Source organism: Stegostoma tigrinum, chromosome 9 (assembly GCF_030684315.1).
Source record: "Stegostoma tigrinum isolate sSteTig4 chromosome 9, sSteTig4.hap1, whole genome shotgun sequence".
NCBI lineage: Eukaryota > Metazoa > Chordata > Chondrichthyes > Orectolobiformes > Stegostomatidae > Stegostoma > Stegostoma tigrinum.
This window is the reverse complement of record NC_081362.1, coordinates 88212015-88230099: the sequence shown is the minus strand read 5'-3', so window position 1 is coordinate 88230099 and position 18085 is coordinate 88212015. Positions and strand designations below refer to the sequence as shown.

General features: G+C 43.0%; 1 protein-coding gene across 1 annotated transcript in view; it reads right to left on the bottom strand.

Annotated features, from left to right (window-relative positions):
• wdr27 (WD repeat domain 27) overlaps window positions 1-18085 on the bottom strand; it is a 388848-nt gene that overhangs the window by 140411 nt on the left and 230352 nt on the right. Inside the window, exon 23 of the mRNA XM_059648854.1 lies at window positions 7020-7118. Coding sequence (XP_059504837.1) covers window positions 7020-7118 — 99 coding nt within the window. The remainder of the gene's footprint in view (window positions 1-7019; window positions 7119-18085) is intronic.

Sequence of the window (18085 nt, the reverse complement as noted above, 5' to 3'; positions counted from 1 at the left end):
ATGAAAATAGTGGGAGCTTCTGTTGCACATGGTCTACCGGATGAACAGGTTTATGTTCTCATCATATGTTTCTCATCCATGATTTACAATGGTTCACTTGTATATATTGGTGACCCAAAGACAAAAGTGCAATTTCACCAGAAAGTAATAATTTCTAGATAAAAATCTCAAACCACACCTTCCTACGTGCAGTAGCATAGGTTTAATCTTGTGAATGGGATTTTCTGCATCCCCAATGGCTTAGGCAAGCTGCTGTCCTTGTCTATATCTCGTCTCACAGTTCGTGAATGATACCAAAATTTATTTCGCCTAAAATTTTAAGAACAGGAAACAAAAGTGTTGAAAATGTAGCACTGTCACCTTTGCCATGATTTAGCTTTATCCTTGCAATTTTTTTATCAGTTTCTGATGAAAGGCTTTAGAATTTTATTTGTACAAGAGTATATCTGCATGTGTTTCAAATGATGCAATAATGAACTACTTGTGTCCCACTTGCTGCTTTTCATTAACAGTGTACAGTTATATAATTCTGTGAGCAATTCCAACAAGTAAGATTACAACCTAAACTATCAAACTTACAGACTGCCAGACTGATGGATTGTGTTTCACTGACCACCATTCCCCTGGGGAGTCCCTGAAAATCCTTGTATTTTGTACCAGTTCCCAGGTCTCCATTGTCTGACTGAACCCACCACCAGCCACCCCTCTGCCACACTGGTAACTGTGTAAACCACTGATCCGAATGTATTTTTGTTAATGAGGATTCATTAACAGCTTCAGCAACAAAGATTTATACCGGGAAAGAGAAATCTGTTTTAAATTGTCCTGATGTTCCCTTTTAATAGGGTATAATGCACAGGGTCCTTCAAATCTGAGAAACCTTTGAGACTTCAGAATTGAGGGAAAAAACAAAACCATCGAAAACTTGGATGGAAATAACTGTCTACATCTGATGTGTCGCGTTACAAATATTTTCAGCGAATTTTATGTAGATGCCAGAGAAACAGTTTGCAAATAAAAATATATACAGATGTGAAGGGATGCTTGGAGACTTGGTGTGATTTATGAAGGCAAAGACCATAACTATAATGATGGAAAACCAAAAATACAGCAGATTCATAATTCAATTTACATGTTCGGTTGGAAGCCTTCCCAAGGTCTGTGGCAGATGCAAAATGTTTCTTTTTATGATCAATGCCATTGATTATTTCCAGGTTAATGATCAGAAATAAAATAACTGTGCTAAGAGTCTGATAATATATCAGCAATACTATACCACTTCTTGCAGCCCTAACATTTTGTCAGAACCCAAGAAACGTTTCTGATTCCAAAATCCATTCCATCACCAAAACTGCATATTTCCATTTCTATTGGTCATCTCTGCACCAGCATCAGTTCAACTGCTGCTGAAACCTTCACCCCTACTTTTGTAACCTCTAGTTATGACTATCCCAAGTCTCAACTCACTAGCCACCTAACTTGTGTCCTCCATAGATTTGAATTCATCCTAAAACTAGCTGTCTGTATCCTAACTAAAAAGTGTCTAGCTCACACATCACTGAGCTTGCTAAATGCCATTGGCTCCCAATTCAGCAATATCTTGATTCGAAAACTCTCTCCATAATGTGCCCATCTTTGTAACATCTTCTAATGCTCCAAGATCTCTGCACTACTCCAATTTTGGCCTCTCATGAATCCCTGGTTTAACTGCTCCACCACTGGATGGCACATCTTCTACAACCTCACCTTAACTTCTGGAATTTCCTACCTGAACCTTTCTATCTGTATTTTGTCCTTTAAGACAGTCTTAAAAACCTATCTCATTGACCAAGTTTTTAGTCACTTGGCCTAACACTTCCTTGGATGGATCAGTGTCAGATGTTTGATAGTGGTCCTGCAGGCCATCTTGGAACATTTTATTACATTAACAATGTCAGATGAATTTATATTGTTATTCTGAATGATAGCATATCGAGTACATTGGAATTGAATATCGTCAAATTAAAGAAATATAGGGTAGAATTTTTCCTGCTCTTGAACAATGTTGTACTTGTGTCTGACAGAAAAAAAGGATGGGCCAAAGGGCCTTTGTCAGTGCTGTAGACCTCTATGACTCAAACATTGTGCCTCTAACGTGAGAAATTGTGATACATTGAGAAAATATGGCTAGAACTGAAAAATGAGATTTTCTGCATCAAGAAAACAAAGGTTGATTTTTCATTTAAGGTTTGCAAACCTGGCCTTCTGCACTGGGGATAACAAGGCGGAGAGCTGGATGAACGCAGTAGGCCAGGCAGCATCAAAGGAGCAGGAAAGCTGATGTTTCAGGTCTGGACTCTTCTTCAGAAATGGGGGAAGGGATGGGGGAGCTGAAATAAATAGAGGGAGGGGGAGGTGATGATAGAAGGTGGAGAGAGGAGCACATGGATGGAGAGAAGATGGACAGGTGAAGGAGGCGGAATGAAGCCAGTAAAGGAGAGTGTAGGTAGGGAGTTGGGATGGGGGTTCATCTGTGAGGAGGGAGGGGCAGGTAGGAGGGAGGGAAGAAGGACAGGTCAAGGAGGTGGGGATGGGATGAATTATTCTTGGGATACGGTTGGTGGCGGGGAGATTTTGAAGTCCGCATTGAGACCATTGGTCTGCAGGGTTCCCAAGTGGAATGAGGTGCTGTTCCTCCAGCCTTTGGGTGAAATAGTGGCGGCACTGGAGAAGGCCCAGGATGGCCTCGTCATCTGAGGAGTGGGGGGCGTTTGAAGTGGTTCGTGACTGGGAGGTGTTGTCAATTGTCACGAACTGAGTGTCGGTGCTCCACAAAGTGGTCTTCAAGCCTCCGCTTAGTGTCCCCGATGTAGCGGAGGCCACATCAGGAACAGCAGATACAATATACCACATTAGCAGATAGGACTGATTTGATACTCCCTTTGAATTAAATTGGGTGAAGTCATCATCCATTGACTGTTAAAGTGTGATGCTGAAAAGGCAAGAAACCCTTATTTATTCAGAAGTGCAAATACATCTTTCTTGTTTCATCTTTCTTCACTTTTTCTGTTGTGCAATATAAATTAACATTAACAATGATTGAAAGGTGTCCACAATATCTGAAGCTCTCATATTCAAACATGACAAGGTATTATGATACAGTAGGCTTTAGGGAATGTGTAGGAACACTCATTTAGACAAGCTTCCAGCATCTGTGTGATGTTAAGGATGGGTAATTCTCTGGCTTCATTATTGTAGCTACAACTAAAATAACCGTTGATCAGATAGGTGATAATGCAAAGTAAAAATGTATTTACAAATGTGAGATTCTGTTTACATTGAGGTCTTACTCATGCCACTAATGTGCTCTCAAGTTTTTTTTCTCATTTCCCTCTCACTACATTTTGGTACAGTGCCAAGTCCATGGTTAGGGTGGAGGGAGACTGCAATATACTGAAACCCAATGGTTTGGACTTTTTGGCACATGATTCTCAGGGCATTTGTGGCTCAGACATGATGACACTGTTTTGGCCAGATGCAGTCTCATCCTTCTCAGCCCAAATTTCCAGAGCTATGAGGGTCGCGGGCCAAGTTAATTTGAAAGGGCTGGGCATTTCTAAAGAGTTCAGAGAGAGGATGTCTAGGGGACCTGAACTTGGTTCCTCCTTTAGCTCCGTGCCTATTGGCATTGCCCTGTGTCCTTGTGGGGAAGGGGCATCTGCAGTGAACTCCAAGACTGTCTTCTCCTTGTCACCTTGCCATTGACACTGTTCACCAATGGTTACAACGATTGAGTGCAACTCTGTACGTATCTCCAGCAACCAACAGGTATTCTGTTGGACCTGGCTCTCCATGGTAGCCACCTAACTATGCATGGAGTCAGCTAGACACATGCATGATAGCAGCCAGCATGGTGCAGACAGGATTGGTGGGCTCCTCCAATCTTCTATCGTTTCCTGAATGTCTCAGAGAAACTTGACTGCTACTTCTGTATCTGTTTCTATATTTGCACAAAGTTATTAATGGTCGGCACCACTGGGTCTCCTGCTTGGGGCTAAACATGTGCCTGGAGTCCAGCAGGCCTCTGACAGCCAGCGACCTGGGGCATTTCTTTCTTGGCCAGCTGTGGGGGCGTGGCAGTAATATACTCACCAACATGTTCAGACTCTAGGGCAAACTCCTGGAATCCCGTCCCTAACAGCATTATAGGTCTACCTACAGCACATGGGCTGCAGCAGTTGAAAAAAGCAGTTTTGCACCACCTTCTCAACAGCAACTCGGAATGGGTAATAAATACTGTATAACCACCAATGACTGCACCATTGGCTAAAACAAAATCATGAAAGAGGTGACAGTATTTAAGTAGGTGGGGGATGCAAGCAAAGCTTGCTAGTGCTTCCTCTGAGGGACCTGTATCTCCTTCCTCAGAGGTGGAGGAGGAGCGGGTGTCTGGAAGGGCTGTTCTCTTCAGGGCAAAGGCTGTATGGGTGATGCTCACACCTGCAGGAGACAAGACAATGACTGAGTTGCAAAATATAAGTGGAGGTTTAAGCATGTTAAGGAAACATTCACCGCGAAGAACATAGGAGTAATGGAAGTGAAGTGCAGCATATCACAATGAAAGATACTTCTTTGCTGGGACATGAAGGTTTCAGCATCACATGAGCAGTCTTCATCCACTCCTGCTAACACAAGGTTTCTCACCTTGGAGGGATTGAGCAGCCAATTGTTGGCCACTACATCATTTGTTTTGGTCTTCTCTGCCTTATTGTGAGCTGTTTTCTACTGAAATGGGACAAAGATGTGTGAGATGAAGGTTGCTGTTATCACTGTTAGTGATGTTCAGGTGAGGATGGTAGTGAGGAGTCCTGAGTGACAGATTAGGAAGCACAATGGGCAGGAAAGGTTAGGATTTTGTGAGAATGGAATAGGCGAGAGACATTGAGGGAAAATGATGCATGCAATAGTGAGAGTGGTAGATCATGAGCCTTGGTAGGAAGTGGGTGCAGTGGCAGAGTTAGGGTCAGTGTGAGGTAGCAGAGTAACGATGGTGACGTTTATCCTGGCAGAGGCCAGAAGATTGTTAACACTCTTCCTGCACTGCAGGGCATTCCTTCTAATCATAGAAACGGCATTGACACAACTGACCCAACGAGTAACTTTCGACCAAACTGGTATGGTCAGGTATCGTAGTCTCCTATGAAGTCCTAAGGCAAGAGGAAAATATTTCGCTCTACCACCCTATGCAATAGGGCTTCCAGATCCCTTTCTGCAATCCAGGGTACCAATTTGCCTCTATTATCCACAACCCTAGGTGATTCAAACATCCTGGAACTATGAAGGGCTAATCCTGGCTTGCAGCATATGACCAGGTGTGCAGCTGCATTTGATGTGTTGCTGCAATGTGAATGTCAAGGCAATGGCACTAGGGAGTGCTAGATAATGCAGAAACAGTGCCATAGAGGTGTGGTGCATGCTTCGTGAAGTAAGCAGCATAGCATTGTGTGAGAAAATTCGCTGGGGCTCACAGAGAGAAATCCTACATGAAAATTAAGGAATTGCTGAGGAAAATTAAGAAACAGTGCAATTCCATGCACTGGCTGGAGAATCATGGAACTAGCAACATTTCCTTTATGCATTCTCTAAGCAGCTTATATTCCCACACATAGAGACCATAGAGACCCATGGGTGACAATCAGAACTCAGTTATTTCCCTTTCCTAACTGTCCAGCAATAGCTTTTGTAGTCAGCAATGAAACAAAGCTGTGCAATGCTGGAGAGCAATCTGAACAGTCATAGAATCATTGAGTTATACAGCACAGAAAAAGACCCTTTGGTCTAACTTATCTGAATTGACCAGATATCCTAAACTGATCTCGTCCCATTTGCCAGCATCTGGCCCATAGTCCTCTAAAAACTTCCAATCAAGTATCCATGCAGAGGCATTTTAAATGTTGTAATTGTATAAACTACCACATCCTCTGGCAGCTCATTCTGTACACGTGCCACCCTCTTCATGAAAAAAACTGCTGCATGGATCCTTTTGAAATCTTTCCCCCCTCACCTTAAATCCATGCCCTCAAGTTTTGGATTCCCCTACTCTGGGTAAAAAAGCTTGGCTATTCACCCCATCCATGCCCCTCATGATTATATAAATCTCTATTATGTCACGTCTCAGCATCCTTTTTATGCTCTGCAATCTTATTCCCATAAGTGTAGAAGAGCTAATTTATCCCATAGTGCTGCTTTAGTCTTAAATGGGAATTACAACAGGGTAGCAGGGAGACATGGTATATTGGAACTTTGATGCGCTGCTTGATGATTTGATATGACATGGATTTGATGCCATTATTCCCCACATATTGCCATTAAAAGCACTGAAATAAAGAAGACTTCTGGAAAGGAAAACAAGAGTAAATCAGCAAAGATCAGTCTGATGAAGCTCCACTGGTGCACAGAGGCTCCTGCCCATACTCTGACATGATGCACTGCAGCAACTTGTAAGATGCTTTGCTAAGATTTCTAAAGCAGCACCTCCCAAAACAATCAAATTCCATTACCTAGAAGGACACAATCGCTGCTACAGCTAATACACTCCATTTTGAGCTTAAATGCTAATCCTTCACAAATTAGTCCTTCCAGAGTTCAGGTACTGTTCCTGACACCAAAATAACTGCAAAACTGATTTGTTCATTAATAAAAGTGATTAAGCAAACCATTCGACCATACCCTTTCAAATTGTTACAATTGTAACGTAAGTCATGGCATTCAAATTACCAAAACATGGGGACAAGAACAAAAGAAAAACGGTTTCAGTTTTACCCGCTAAATACTAGCATTATTAAGATTTGTTCAACTGATAGCAAAGCAGCATTTGCAAATGCTTTGACATGTTACAAATTCAGAGCTAATTTACAAGATCTTCAGTACAAACTACTAAATTACCAATTCTGATCCATTACATCATTTTATCATATAAAGTATTCCACTTGTTTGTCAAGTGGTCAGTTTATTCAAGGGATTAGAAGAAAATAGTTTACCTTTGGTGCAGAAGAGCTAAATGCCAAAGTAATGACAGTCTCTGTATGTCCCGATAACTTGTGGATGAAATTACTGGAGCCAAGTTCAAACAGATAGGCCTACAAAGAGCAATAATGTGGAAGGGTAAAGATTATTGAATCAAACTCTGGGCCAATACATAAACACACAATTTGATATTGATTTTAAAAAATGTTAAAGGCTTCTTCTTGGAAATGGTTTTCATAGAATTATAGAATCCCTACAGTGTGGAAACAGGCCCTTTGGGTCAACACATCCACACTGACCCTCAGATCATCCCACCCAGACCCATCCCCTTACGCACTATTGGGTAATTTAGCATGGCCAATCCACCTAGCCTGCACATCTTTGGAGTGTGGGAAGAAATCGGAGCAAATTCACGCAGACAAAGGGAGAATGTGTAAACTCCACGCAGGCAGTCGCCCAATGGTGTGATTGATCCCAGGTCCCTGGTGCTGTGAAGCAGCAGTGCTAACCACAGAGCCACCGCGACACCCCTGTGGTTGCAAGTCAGCAGCCCTCTGCAGTAAAGAGCTTCACAGATCCACTATTCTCTGGGCAAAGAAATTCCTTTGCTCATTATAGTGAGACAACTGGTGCTGGTTTGACCGAAGTGTTACCACACCTGAGGTGAGGTCAGTCCTTCATGGCAACTTTAGCTACTATAGGAATTGAGCCCACACTGCTGATGTCACTCTGCATCACAAATCAGCCATTCAGTTGTATTAAAGTAACTAAATTTCTTGTTCATCTAAAACTTAGACTAACTTGTAGATATCTCTCTGCAGATGTCAGTGGTCTTGCTGTGAACATCTGTTGTCAACTTATGCCCAAAAATTGAGACAGAGAAATCGAAGAAGGGAACATCGATTATGAACCAACATATATGGAAACTGAAAGAAAAATACTTAGGGGCACGAGCAGATATGGCTGTGATGCTGTGAATGATGCTGTACTGGGAAAAGTGGTGAGAGTGTCAGCTTGACTAGAAGGAAAACAAAGAATATTTTGTTCTGAGAAGAGAGCGAAAGATAGGAACTCTACAGGTTTGTACTCCTTTATCACCTTCATTGAGCAGGAGAATGGAAAGGGCAGATATGAGATCACTCCAGAAGCAGAAAACCTTAAGGGAACCGAAGATATGATGGTAGGATTGGGAGTGAGCATAGAAAGATGCCTTTAGCTGTTTTAGTACTTTTATTTAGAATTTTTCTGTTACAGAATCAATGATCTAGGATTGTAATATTATTTAAATATCTGACAAGCTCCTCCCCTTACAACTATTTTAAGAGAAGGGTGTCATTTATTGTAATTCCGCCATTAAAACTACATAAAACTTGCTGCAGACACATTAAGCGTTTGTACAGTTGCATCCCCCACTGTGAATTTTGATCCTAATACGTTACTGTTATGGTATTTATGTTCTATATTCACAGGTACTGCAGATGGTGCAGAAGGGGAGTAAATAGAATATGATGAGGAAGCCAGGAAGGTGAGGTAAGGAGAACAAGTGGTGTGTGTTGGTGGTGTGCAGCAGAGTGGGGTCAGAAGACATGCCAGCCCAGCATAATTAATTCAATGTGAAAACTGTGGTATTTTTGGTAGGAGAATTTTGCCACAAATCCTTTTCCTTAATAGTTATCTTTAAGGAAAGGATTAAGTTCAGCCCATGTGTATAAATTGATTTAGTAGTAAGGTTAAGGAGGATGATGAGACATAAGTAGTAGTTACGTGAGCTTACAACAAGGTTGGATGTTAAGAGGCATCTTTATTTTACAGTGTTGCTGTTTGAAACAAGATGCCAACTCATGCAAAGACTGCTAACTCAATGCAAGTAGTCAAAATTATTTCCTAAGAGTAGCCAACATAATTGCAAGTAAACAAGATAACAAAGTGTGGGGCTGGATGAACACAGCAGGCCAAGCAGCATCTGAGGAGCACAAAAGCTGACGTTTCGGGCCTAGACCCTTCATCAGAAAAGGGGGAGGGGGAGAGGATTCTGAAATAAATAGGGAGAGGGGGGAGGCGGACTGAAGATGGATAGAGGAGAAGACAGGTGGAGAGGAGAGTATCGGTGGGGAGGTAGGGAGGTAGGTCAGTCCGGGGAGGATGGACAGGTCAAGGGGGTGAGATGAGGTTAGTAGGTAGGAAATGGAGGTGCGGCTTGAGGTGGGAGGAGGGAATAGGTGAGAGGAAGAACATGTTAGGCAGGCGGGGATGAGCTGGACTGGTTTTGGGATGCAGTGGGGGGAAAGGAGAATTTGAAGCTGGTGAAATCCACATTGATACCATTGGGCTGCAAGCAGGTGGTAAATGTGTCAGTGATAATGGGAACTGCAGATGCTGGAGAATCCAAGATAATAAAATCTGAGGCTGGATGAACACAGCAGGTCCAGCAGCATCTCAGGAGCACAAAAGCTGACGTTTCGGGCCTAGACCCTTCATCAGAGAGGGGGATGGGGTGACGGTTCTGGAATAAATAGGGAGAGAGGGGGAGGCGGACCGAAGATGGAGAGAAAAGAAGATAGGTGGAGAGGAGAGTATAGGTGGGGAGGTAGGGAGGGGATTGGTCAGTCCAGGGAAGACGGACAAGTCAAGGAGGTGGGATGAGGTTAGTAGGTAGGAGATGGAGGTGCGGCTTGGGGTGGGAGGAAGGGATGGGTGAGAGGAAGAACAGGTTAGGGAGGCAGAGACAGGTTGGACTGGTTTTGGGATGCAGTGGGTGGAGGGGAAGAGCTGGGCTGGTTGTGTGGTGCAGTGGGGGGAGGGGACGAACTGGGCTGGTTTTGGGATGCGGTGGGGGAAGGGGAGATTTTGAAGCTGGTGAAGTCCACATTGATACCATTGGGCTCCAGGTTTCCCAAGCGGAATATGAGTTGCTGTTCCTGCAACCGTCGGGTGGCATCATTGTGGCAGTGCAGGAGGCCCATGATGGACATGTCATCTAAAGAATGGGAGGGGCAGTGGAAATGGTTTGCGACTGGGAGGCGCAGTTGTTTATTGCGAACCGAGCGGAGGTGTTCTGCAAAGCGGTGCCCAAGGCTCCGCTTGGTTTCCCCAATGTAGAGGAAGCCACACTGGGTACAGTGGATGCAGTATACCACATTGGCAGATGTGCAGGTGAACCTCTGCTTAATGTGGAAAGTCATCTTGGGGCCTGGGATAGGGATGAGGAAGGAGGTGTGGGGGCAAGTAGCATTTCCTGCGGTTGCAGGGGAAGGTGCCGGGTGTGGTGGGGTTGGAGGGCAGTGTGGAGCGAACAAGGGAGTCACGGAGAGAGTGGTCTCTCCAGAAAGCAGACAAGGGTGGGGATGGAAAAATGTCTTGGGTGGTGGGGTCTGATTGTAGATGGCGGAAGTGTCGGCGGATGACGCATTGTATCCGGAAGTTGGTGGGGTGGTGTGTGAGAACGAGGGGGATCCTCTTTGGGCGGTTGTGGCGGGGGCGGGGTGTGAGGGATGTGTTGCGGGAAATGTGGGAGACGCGGTCAAGGGCGTTCTCGACCACTGTGGGGGGCAAGTTGCGGTCCTTGAAGAACTTGGACATCTGGGATGTGCGGGAGTGGAATGCCTCACCGTGGGTGCAGATGCGGCGGAGGCGGAGGAATTGTGAATAGGGGATGGAATTTTTGCAGGAGGGTGGGTGGGAGGAGGTGTATTCTAGGTAGCTGTGGGAGTCGGTGGGCTTGAAATGGACATCAGTTACAAGCTGGTTGCCTGAGATGGAGACTGAGAGGTCCAGGAAGGTGAGGGATGTGTTGGAGATGGCCCAGGTGAACTGAAGGTTGGGGTGGAAGGTGTTGGTGAAGTGGATGAACTGTTCGAGCTCCTCTGGGGAGGAAGAGGCAGCACCGATACAGTCATCAATGTAACGGAGGAAGAGGTGGGGTTTGGGGCCTGTGTAGGTGCGGAAGAGGGACTGTTCCACATAACCTACAAAGAGGCAGGCATAGCTGGGGCCCATGCGGGTGCCCATGGCCACCCCCTTAGTCTGTAGGAAGTGGGAGGAATCGAAAGAGAAGTTGTTGAGGGTGAGGACGAGTTCGGCTGGGCGGATGAGGGTGTCGGTGGAGGGGGACTGGTCAGGCCTGCGGGACAGGAAGAAGCGGAGGGCCTTGAGGCCATCTGCATGTGGAATGCAGGTGTATAGGGACTGGACGTCCATGGTGAAAATGAGGTGTTGGGGGCCAGGGAATTGGAAGTCCTGGAGGAGGTGGAGGGCGTGGGTGGTGTCACGGATGTAGGTAGGGAGTTCCTGGACCAAAGGGGAGAAAATGGAGTCCAGATAGGTGGAGATGAGTTCGTTGGGGCAGGAGCAGGCTGAGACGATGGGTCGACCAGGGCAGGCAGGTTTGTGGATTTTGGGAAGGAGATAGAGACGGGCCATGCGGGATTGGGGAACAATGAGGTTGGAGGCTGTGGGTGGGAGGTCCCCTGAGGTGATGAGGTCATGAATGGTGTTGGAGATGATGGTTTGGTGCTCGGGTGTGGGGTCATGATCGAGGGGGCGGTAGGAGGTGGTGTCAGAGAGTTGGCGTCTGGCCTCGGCGATGTAGAGGTCAGTGCGCCATACTTCCACTGCGCCACCCTTGTCTGCGGGTTTGATGGTGAGGTTGGGGTTGGAGCGGAGGGAGCGGAGGGCTGCCCGTTCCGCAGGGGAGAGGTTGGAGTGGATGAGAGGGGTGGAGAGGTTGAGGCGGTTAATGTCTCGACGGCAGTTAGAGATGAAGAGTTCGAGGGAAGGTAGGAGGCCTGGGGTGGTGTCCAGGAGGAGGACTTGTGTTGGAAGCGGGTGAAGGGATCAGTGGAGGGAGGGTTAGTCCTGGATTCTGTGGCCTCCCGGCATTTGTTTGATCCCATGGAAGCTGGTTGTTTTCTACTGACGTTCTGCTTCTCTGGAGGCATTGCATGGCAAAGAAGGGGATTTGGATAGTTATAGGTGATGATGTGCACTAGATGCACAATGACAGTATGGGACATTGCATGAACTTTTCCATACAGATATAAAAGTGATGCTGTAACCTTTAAAGATGCCACTCTTCAGAGAATGGTTTAATTATTGCTTAAAGAAGGACTGAGTTTAAATCACTGAAAACTGAACATAAAAACATTCAACAGTGCATTAAAAATGAGCACATGAAGACAAACAAGTAAATACTGTTGTATTATTGTTCAGGTCTCAGAAAGGCACTACATTCAAAATAGCTGGATAACATGACATGTGACACTACAGAATAAAATGTCTCCATCTCATTATCTTATTGTCTCTGCTGTTAGTTGGTCAGTTAAGCAGTAAAACAACTGCCAGTCAGACCAACAGGAAGTCAGTTAGTCTGCCAGTCAACTGTGTATAATATGTAACAGTAATATAAATAAGCAAAGAGCCGAGACTCTATGTTATAAACACATGAACAATGAACACTTGGTCAGTCGAGTTTGTGCTTCCATTTAATAAGATCATGGTTGATCTGATTTTAACGTCAGCTCTACACTCCTGGATACCCCCATCAATTCCCCATCACCCTGGTAATCAAAAATCCATCTGCCTCTACCTTAAAAATATGCATTCACTGCCTTTTAAGGTAGGGAACTCCAACGCCTCTCAAGTGTCTGAGGAAGATAAATCCTCATGTCTGTCTTAAACAAGCAGCCTCTTATTTTTAAATTATGACCCTTTGTTCTAGATATTCCCACAAAAATAAACATCCTTCTCGCACGCACCTGTTCAGGTCCCCTCAGGATCTTATATGTTTCAATTAAGTCACCTGTGACTCTTCAAAATCTAGAGAATACAGGCCTTGTCTGTCTAGCATTTCCTCATAAGGCAATCTGCTCATTCCAGCGATTATACTGGTAAATCTTCTCTGAACTGTTTCCAGTGCATTAACATCCTTCCATAATTGCAGTGAACAATATTGTATGCAATATTCCAGATGCAATTTCACCAATGCCCTGTAGAACTAAAGCATAATCTTTTACTCTTGCACTCAATTTCCCTTGGAATAAAACATGATTTTCTATTTGCTTTCCTGATGATTTGCTGTCCCTGCATACTAACCTCCAGGGATTCATGCACTAAGACACCTGATCTCACTGCATCTCAGAGCTCTGCAACTTCTCACCACTTAATAATATGCTTCTTTTTTATTCTTTCTGCCAAAGTGGGCAATTTCAAATTTTCTCACATTATAGTCCATTTGCCAGATTTTGCCCACTCGCTAAGCCTGTCTACATCTGTTTCTAAGTTCCTTGTGTCCTCTTCACAATTCACTTTCCTATCTCTATGTCATCAGCAAATTCAGCTACTATATCTTCAATCCATTCATCCAGTTCATTGATATAAATTATAAAGAGTTGCATTCCCAGTAGCTAATCATTTGGCACACTGCTCATGATATCCTACTAGCCTGAAAAATCTCCATTTATTTCTATTTATTTCAGCCAATCTTCTATCATGCCAATATGTTACCTCAACACCATGAACTTTTAATTTCCATAAAAACCGTTATTGTGGCTCTTTGTCAATTATCCTCTGTTAAGTTAAAATGTTAAGTCTGAAATGTCATATTAGTGTACATGGTTCATTCTAAATAAGTAAATACACTTCCAGATACCCATCTCAATAAGAACTTGACTCCGTATTATATGTTAAATAGACTAACATACAGAAAATCACATCAAGTCAAGTATACTTCATACAAGAACATTTAGAACACAAGAACTAGGAGCAGGAGTAGGCCATCTGGCCCCTCGAGCTGCCCCGCCATTTAATCAGATCATGGCTGATCTTTTTGAGACTCAGCTCCACTTACCACCTGCATACCATATCCCTTAATTAGTTTACTGTTCAAAAGTTTATCTAGCCTTGCCTTAAACGCATTCAGTGAGGTAGCTTCGACCACGTCACTGGGCAGAGGATTCCACAGATTCACAACCCTTTGGGTGAAGAAGTTCCTCCTGACCGCAGTCCTAGATCTGCTTCACTTTATTTTGACGCAAAGCCCTCTAGTCCTAGTTTCACCTGCTAGCGGAAACAACCTCCCTGCCTCCACCTTATCTATCCCTTTCATAATCTTATATGTTTCTATAAGATCGCCCCTCATTCTTCCGAATTCCAATGAGTATAATCCCAGTCTGCTCAGTCTCTCCTCATAATCCAACCCTCTCAACTCTGGAATCAACTGAGTGAATCTCCTCTGCACTCCCCCCTCCCAATTAATGATAATGACTTTTAGACTAGTAGAATATGTACTGTGAAACATCAAGAAAGCTTGGAGATTTTCTTCACCACTAACGTTAGAATTATATAAAGCTTGTATAAGTCCAGTGATGCAACATTATAACTTGAAAATTATATGCTTGACATGACTGGAAAGTAAACTCATGCCTGACTTTAAGATTCAGTGCAATCCTAAACCATGAAAACAGAAGGATTGAATGAGAATGACTTTAAAACAGAAGTATCCTCTGTTGCAAATCAGGAACACAGCCAGGTTGTCAGGCCTTCATTGCAGCAGCATCACAGGACTTAACGATATTTAAACCAAGAACCACGTTTATGCTAGGCACACCAGCAGTCTGCTTCTTTACAAAAAATATCTTTGTGAAATACAATTATGCTCAGTTCCTATCTGGAGAATTATCTCAGAGACAATTGTAAAACTTAATACGCCTAAGCTTTGGAGACTGCAGTAGCTCATGGGAACTCTGAGTCTGTTCCTGGCACAAACTTCCTATTTCTTTCTTCTTGCTGTCAGTAACTGCCAGGATCAATTATGTAAGATACCAGTGCTCATTGCAGTTGGCTCCAGATGTAGCCTGTTCATATACCATGGAAATACCTTTGTGAGCTTTACCTGCTATTCATTATATCCATTAATAGATAAGAACAATAATAAATTCATTTGTTCCTGTTACATTAATCATGTATAAACAGTTCAAAGAAAGTGGCTTGATGAATTAAGGTCTGAAAATCAATGCCTGAACCATAAGCACTCTAGACGGTGTCAGGTTTAATCTTTGGTCTGTACAGTTTGTTAAACACAAGTACAGCAGCAGTGAGAAAGCTGTATTTGAAAATAGGACAAAGAATGACGTGCATTTTATTGTGATTTTTGCAACAATCAAGTACTTTGCAGCCAAGAAATCAATTTGAAGTTACACACTGTTGTAATGTAGGAAACTTGGCAGCCAATTTGCACACAATCAAATTCCCACAAATAGCAATGTGATAACAACCAGACAATCAATTTTGTGAAACCTGAAAGAACTGCAGATGCTGTAAATCATGAATAAAAACAGAAATTGCTAGAAAAGCTCAGCAGGTCTGGCAGCATCTGTGGAGAGAAATCAGAGTTAACGTCTCAGGTCCACTGGCCTTTCTTCAGTTCTGTTTATGTTGGTTGATGGAGACGTATTGGCCAGGATACAGGGGAGAACTCTCCTGCTCATCTTTGAAATTAAACTATGGGTTCTTTTAAATCCACCCATGCGAGCCACAGATTAATGGGTCATCTGCAAGATGGCAGCTCTAAAAATATGGCCCTCCCCTAGTACTGAGTTTTAGATTTGAAATTTTTGTTCAAGTCCTGGGCTATAGTGCCTCTAGATGGGGTGGAAAACTGCCCAGGTTCCCCATCACTGAGCAACTTCTTTTTCCAGGAGAGTGGGAGCTTAATATGGAGAGGATGGAGCTATTATAACATGTCCTTGTCCATCAGACAGTTCTCTAAAACTCACTGTCAACACTCAGATGAATGATGCTCACTTGAGTGAGGCAATGTTGGGTAACTGCTACCTTTAGAAGCATTCCCCAGTGCAGATGTGGACATTTTTCACAGGGGAACAATAAAAGTTTGGAAAAGGAAGCATCCCTTATTTTTTCTCATATTTTTTAACTGGCTTAATTTGTTCATCAATCACATTCAAATTTAGGATAATAAACTGGTATAAGGAGCAAGAAATTGTCTGTGGAGAGAAGTTAATTCTATAGTTCTTTGTTGTAATGTTTGAAAAATAAACATTTACCAGAATCCATGGATGATATATTTTTCAACCTCCAAGTATTTTTCCTAACAGTCTAGAGTTCAAAAGACCACAATAATGCATTATCAATTTATTACTGGTCCAGACCCGAAACATCAGCCTCCCCACTCCTCTGATGCTGCTTGGCCTGCTGTGTTCATCCAGCTCTATACCTTGCTACCTCAGATTCTCCAGCATCAGCAGTCCCACTATCTTTGTTAGAAAATCTTTGATAGCTTTGAAATAAAGAAAAAGATAAAATAATTATTTTGCAGTATTCTGACAAACCATTTCTAAAAAGTCTGTATGAAGAGTAAGTTTGAAAATAGCGGTAAAATCTCTGGTGTTAACACTGGAAAGACAACCAAGTCTCTTTGCAGAAAGAATCCTTCACCATGGCAAATCTTAAAATACTTGGTAAAATTTGTTAGGTAAATGTATGCCTAAGTTATTGTTAAGTTACATTTTTGTAAACACTCTCAAACTATAACTTGACTACAATAAATGCATTATTAACACATAAACAACCTTGAATAGAGAAATAAAGGCTAAAACATCAGCAGCTCCAGGCTTGTAAATAACCCTTGGTAATGTGTTAAAATTCTGGCATCTAGCAATAAAATTTAACATCAAAATATGTTCAACTTCTTAAACCATCAGGCAACTTTATAATAAATTATATTTTATCCTGTACAATTCACTGCACAAGAAATATCAAGCTCTAAGTGCTAAATAACAATTGTGTCACTAAGTGGGGCCCTAAAAATTCACTTAAAAGGAAGAACATTCACTGTGATTCTGTGTGTAACACCATGTGCACAACAGTAATGTGCCTCTAAAACTGGATGTCCTTTTTTAGGACAGATCTACCCAACCCTGATGATAATAACCCTGTCAACTTCCCTGAATGTAAACCATATAAGATACTTGTCGATAGGCCATTCACAAAGGAAATGGATTTACTTTAAAACAATGAGCTACCCTGAAGGCTCATTTTGAGTAAGATTTCGAGAATCAGTCCCATAGGTTCCAGAGTTGTGTGATAACATCTCTGAATAGTTTGCTTAGGAAATATCTGCAGTGCTTTTTAGGCCAGTCATGACCCAATGATAGAGTCCCTACCTCTGGGCAAGAAGGCCTAGCTTAAAGTTTCACCTGCTCCAGAGGTGTGTCAAATGTAATAGGTCCAAACACATTGATTAAAAAAGTTATAACAAAGCATCCAAAAAGTTCAATCAAATTTGTTAAATATGATCTCCCACTGACAAATTTATGCTGACTATCCTTGATTAATCCTTATCTTTCTGAGTGGTAACATAGAAACATAGAAAATAGGAGATTCTCCAATACCACAATCGTCATTCTAAGTTTCTAATGTTACAAGAGATAACGTAACACCATAATCTAAGGAGGGATATACTTGCCATAGAGAAACGCAAAAAGGTTTCATTAGACTGATCCCTGGGATGGTGGGATTGGCCTATGAAGACAGATTGGAAAGAATGGGCCTCTGTTTTCTCGGGTCTAGAAAGAGGAAACATGATCTCATGGGAACTTACCAAATTCTTATAAGACTTGACGAGATAGATGCTGGAAGGATGTTTCCTCTGGCAGGGGTGTTTCTAGAATCAGGGGGCATAATCTCAGAAAGAGATAAGCCATTTAGCAAGAAGATGAGGAGGAGTTTCTTCACTCAGTCGATGTTGAATCTTTGGAATTTTCCACACCAGAATGTTGTGGACATTCAGTCATTCGGTATATTCAAGATGATGGTTAATACATTTTGACATGTTCAAGACATCATGAAATAAGGGGATAGTGTGAGAAAATGATGCTGAAGAAGGGTCCAGGCCCGAAATGTCAGCTTTCCTGCTCCTCTGATGCTGCTTGGCCTGCTGTGTTCATCCAGCTCTACACCTTGTTATCTAGGAAGGATATGATTCCACTGGAAGGGATGCTTAGGGGATGCTCCAGGATGTTGCCTGAGCTGCAGCAATTCAGCTTGGAAAAGGGCTTAAACAGGC